Source organism: Fundulus heteroclitus, chromosome 10 (assembly GCF_011125445.2).
Source record: "Fundulus heteroclitus isolate FHET01 chromosome 10, MU-UCD_Fhet_4.1, whole genome shotgun sequence".
In the NCBI taxonomy this organism is placed as follows: domain Eukaryota; kingdom Metazoa; phylum Chordata; class Actinopteri; order Cyprinodontiformes; family Fundulidae; genus Fundulus; species Fundulus heteroclitus.
Window position 1 is genome coordinate 3,917,448 of NC_046370.1, and position 4,980 is coordinate 3,922,427.

General features: G+C 41.3%; 1 protein-coding gene across 1 annotated transcript; it reads right to left on the minus strand.

Annotated features, from left to right (window-relative positions):
- Window positions 1-2,430: 2,430 nt before the first annotated feature.
- rbp4 (retinol binding protein 4, plasma) lies at window positions 2,431-4,664 on the minus strand. The gene is given in 6 exon segments (XM_021307911.2): window positions 2,431-2,969; window positions 3,279-3,491; window positions 3,784-3,890; window positions 3,992-4,128; window positions 4,211-4,313; window positions 4,561-4,664. Coding segments are annotated over 5 exon segments (600 nt in total). The 5' UTR covers window position 4,313; window positions 4,561-4,664; the 3' UTR covers window positions 2,431-2,928.
- Window positions 4,665-4,980: the final 316 nt, after the last annotated feature.

The window sequence follows — 4,980 nt, forward strand, 5'->3', positions numbered from 1 at the left end:
CAACCCTTTGGTGTAAATTTTGTCTCACTGCTGGGATTTTAGGTAAACGCCACAATAGTTCCCAATGCTGATGCTGAGATCCTGCTGTTGCTCAGTGAGATGCCAACTGGGTTCTTCTCATCGTCCAAAACAAATTGTGATGTTTGCAATAATTGGGTAAGGGAATGCAATTATTTTGCTTAAACTGGCAACCGTCTGGGTTACAGGTTTCCTCCACAGATGGGTCCCCCAAAACAGCTCATGCTTGTAAAAAAAATGTTCACAGAAGCTTTGGAACAAACTGTTTATAGAGACTTGTTGATTCCAAGATGCCGCTCTCTCTCTGGCATTCTTCCAACCGCTCTTACAAAAATAAACTTTGGTCTCTCAGCCTTGTTTGTCCCTTTTCCAGTTTCCTATTACAGACATGGACAAGGCTAGGTGAGTGGCTAGCTTTATCCACTTTCTCACTTATCACATCCACGGTCCCATCGGACGCATGAGACGGTATTTATAACTAATTAAAACTTTATTGACGCTCAGATAAACTTATATTGATTCAGAAAGAATTTTAAAGGGTGCCACTAATTGAGTCTCTAGTGATTTTGTTTTTTTCTTTATCTGCTTTTTCTCCCCAATTGGTAAATTAACTCAAATTAAAAGTTGGATATCACAAATTTTCAATGTAACTTAATGCTGCTTACATTTAAAAAGAAATTGTCCTCACTCTAATTTACTTTTTTACCATTGATGCTCACTTCTCTAAAGTTTGAGTAAATGAGTACATATTTATTGATGGTTGTGGAGGGTTTTCCTCACTTTGTAGTGGAGTGGGATAAGTTGACAAAGTTTGCAGCTCAGACTCGAGGAAAACCTAATGTGCTCTAAGCAATGATTGCAATAGATTTTACTTGGACAATTGGTACAACAAATCCTTGTAACGCGTTTTTTTTTTTTGTTTGTTTTTTTATATCAATGTGTTGAAGTTTGCAATGTTTTCTCTTTAGTTATGATGCTACAATTTATCATTGGAAGTAGCAAACCTCGTGTTAACAGGATGATTACAACTGTTAGCAATTCCTCCAAAACAGTTTCCGTCTTTTATTAGACATTTAGCATTAGAACTTTGCATGGCTTTATGAGGCACTTTCACCATTAAAATGTTTTTTTCTGAGAAGGACGCATGTGGTGCCATCTTCGGGGGGGGATAAAACTTGCAGATGTTCTGGTGGAAAAACAAATTATCATCTAAAGCCTCAAAGTAAAGTGTCAAAGCTGATTACATAGAGGCAACAGCTGCCAAGAACTAAACAGCTCTTTATACGGCATCAAATGTATACTGCGTCAAACACTGCTAGGTTTAAACCCAATTAAAATACACAAATATTGAAAACGTTGTCATCTAAAGTTACATTAGGATTTATTCAGATGTGTTCCCTATTTTCTTTAGAAATCTGCGGTTGCTAGTCTTAAAATAATTAGAACTCAGTCGAGTCACTGTTTGAAACATAGCTTACAGTTGGAGGACATTCAAACCAAACAGGCCCAGCTTTCACTGTTCTAGCTATTTCATCTTGGCAAACAGTAATATGCTCAGAAGTCTCCGAAAACCCGACAATGCTATGCCACTTTCTCCCGTTGACATGAAAGTGCATGCTTATCCAATCAGGGAAAGGTAGAATGAGCTTCATGTTTGGAAGAGGCAGACAAAATTGAAAACTTTGCTCTTTAAAGGACCAATTAATGAAATTTCATTATTTTAGAACTAAAAAAATAGGCTCCATCCCAATACCTTCAGGCTACTTTTCCTACCTCCTTCCTGACTGACTGCACTATTCAGATGGCAATTATCATAGCGACTGCTGACACTTCTGCTTTGGCTAAAGACCCCTTGCTCTATAAGACTATTTGGATTGAGCCATAGTTTTTTTTGAAGAACTAAAGGTATCTTTTCAGGTAAAGGTATGACATCACACACCAGCTCTCTTGTGTTGTTTTCCAGTCTCTTGTTTACATAGCCGGGCCCCCATGCGTGCGTGTATTGTCACACGCGTGCATGTGAACAGCTGTCGTTGTGTAACAGGGTGTTTTAAAGAGAAAATGTGAGACCATCCGGAGAAAAAGTTGGAGCTTTAAGCAGAGCTGGACCCAGCAACATGAAAATAATATAAAACATACCAGTACCTCCCCTAAGGACTGGCTGACAATTAAGAAATGCAAACGTAGGCCGAGTCAAATCCCAGATTTTGAACTCATTTCAACTTTTAGTTTGAGTAAAAACCGAAGTCATCAAATGTCTTTCAAGAATGTATTTTTTTTTCACAACCATACTTGTTTTATCATCATGCGTACTTTTTGCGGCATTGTGGTGAAATATTTCCACAGTGGCATTAGATTCGTTTGACAGTTTGTGGAACGAAGATCGGATCATTAAGAATTTGAACAACCAGGAAATGTTTGAATGTTTTATTTTAAAAACTGGATCAAACGTACATATCAACAACAGAGCAACTACTGGAGATTACAGTTTAATAAAAATATGTACTTGTGCACTGTATGACTGTTCCTCTCTAGTAAATCAAAGCCCTTTCTAGGAAGTTGTTAGAATTCGGAGACATTTGGATCATACCAGATTTCCACTTGTGATCATTTCTAACTCCGCTTTATGAGGCAGTGATCAAACAAAAAGGCTGTTCTGGGAAAAAAAAAAAAAAAAAGTGCAACAGCTGTTGAAGATAACCCTGATGTTTGGGGGGAGACGGGAGCTGACTGAACAACAGTAAATGTGAAAGTTTGGAGTTTGTAAGTTTTAATTTATTTAGAAAAGAGGGGGAAAAAAAGGAAACTACTTCCTCTCCTTTGAGAGAAACTGAGACGGGAGGGTTGAGGAAGAGATGAGATTCAATCTGAAACCAGCAGAAAGGAAAATAAGGAGCATCAGGAAGGGTGTCACTGAGGCGGCTCTGCGTTCCCACTGTTCTCGCAGAAACCTGCAATGCAAAAAGAGAAAAACATTTCGCTGATTAAAGACAGCCGTCAAACAACCTACATTGTTTTATTTGTTAGGTTTTTTTTTATCTACCACATGACGAATAGTATCCAACTGGAAATGCATTACTCAGACTTTTTATCCAGTGTGCATTCCTCCAATTAATCAATTAAGATCGACACAAATCATAAGCTTTGACACAACACGTCTGAGTTAATCATTAATTCGGTCTTTCGCCTTATTGAACAACCCGACTTTCAACCCACTGGATCAATAAAGGTTGGTAAGCGCTCGGTGGGGATCGACTCACCGTTGTGCGCTACGCGTCTGTATTTGCCCAAAAGGCAGAGGTCCATCTTTTTCTGCGTGATGATGGCCTGGTCCTCTGGCCTCAGGCCCGTCGGGTGACGGGAGAAGACGAAGGAGTAGCTGTCCAATCACGTGCCGTCTGCGTCGAGCAGTCTGCAGGAGTAGTGGATGGCGTAGTTGTCGTAGTCGGTGTCGATAACCCAGTGTTCGTCATCTGAAAGCAGGGTGGGGAGATTAGAACATTTGCGAAAATAAAAAAATTCCTTTTTAAAGAAGCTCCCAATGGATCCATGACTATCATGTTTCTTTAACTGGTCAGAGGGTCACCAAGTGGATGATAAAGTTTAGAAAAGTAAAAAAAAAAAAAAAGCAGTGGGCCTAAGGTCAACGGTCCTATGTGACTAGGTAAAAGTAGCGCTGCATTTTAGCAGTCAGCTACGCTGCCCGAGTGAATTTAGGGGATTTCTGTTTGCTTTCTTTCCCGCTGTGAGGCAAGTCGTGCTTACTCCCTGTCTGCAGGTATGAAGCCGCTCCCCAGTACTTCATCCTGAATTTGGCAGGGTCAGTAGATCCCTCGAAGGTAGCAAACATGTGGGCACACATTTCCCAGTTGCTGCGGGTCAAAGGGAGACAAAGAGAAGAGAGAATCCTCAGCTATTTTATGCCTGGAGAACAGCAAGGCCTCCAGGGAGGGAGAAGAGAAGAAAAACCTACTTCAGAATGATGACTCTGCCCTTTGCGGTCGCGGTCATTCTGCCATCATCCTCGATGTTAAACTGGGCTACGACGTTGTCAAGTAAAAACAATCCCTCTGGGTCCTTCTTTCCCACAGCATACCAGGTCCCTGCATACTATTGGGAGAGAATTTCTTAGTTAAAACTTAAAAGATAATTTTTACTTTTATAAATTAGATTTTCACTCATCATGACTCACCCTGGTTTTGTCAAAATCCTGCTTGACCTGGATGTTCTCTACCTTGCAATCCTGTGCCCAGGACAGCGCCAGAAGGCAAAGCGCCACAGCGAGCCTCAGCATTCTACCTCAGAGGAAGAGGGGGGGGGGGGGGGGGTAAAAAACGGTAAGAGGTTAGGTTGGAAAAGAAAGGAATAACATCAGAGCAAAAAGTCAAAAACTTTCTGGCTGTTATTTCCCCTGACGTTCTCAGGTCAAATTCACTGGATCCTGGTGAAATTCCTCAACACATCTCCACAGAAACAGTCTGTAAAAATCAAAATTTGGAAGCAACATGATGGTCCCATTTATTTCTTTCTTTCAATGCATACCTTGGTGTAAAAAGAAGCAGCTACCTCGCAGAGATTCCGCTCCGCAGCGTCCGCCCGGCTTTATATACGGCTGCCTGCTGTTGCGTAACAACATTCGGGGGTCCTGGACCTCCCCTCCTCACCCCACACATTTAGTCAGCGTTACATAGGGACAAACATTTACATAACTCCTTCTGCTGGTCCAATTGATTTGTGTGTTCTTGCACATTTGGTTGACCGCCTCCTCTGAATCTCCCTTTATGAAAGAACTTTCTCCCTTAAACTTCTGAGAATTTGTTGGTGTTGGTCTGAAGCCCAAAACGGATGTGCACATTTGAAACCTTTGGTAGGGCTTGCACATATAGTATTGATGTGAAACAAGGGGGGGGGGGGGCAAGGGTCCATATGCTGTCTTTGGGCCTGAGCGGCAAAGCTGTTAAC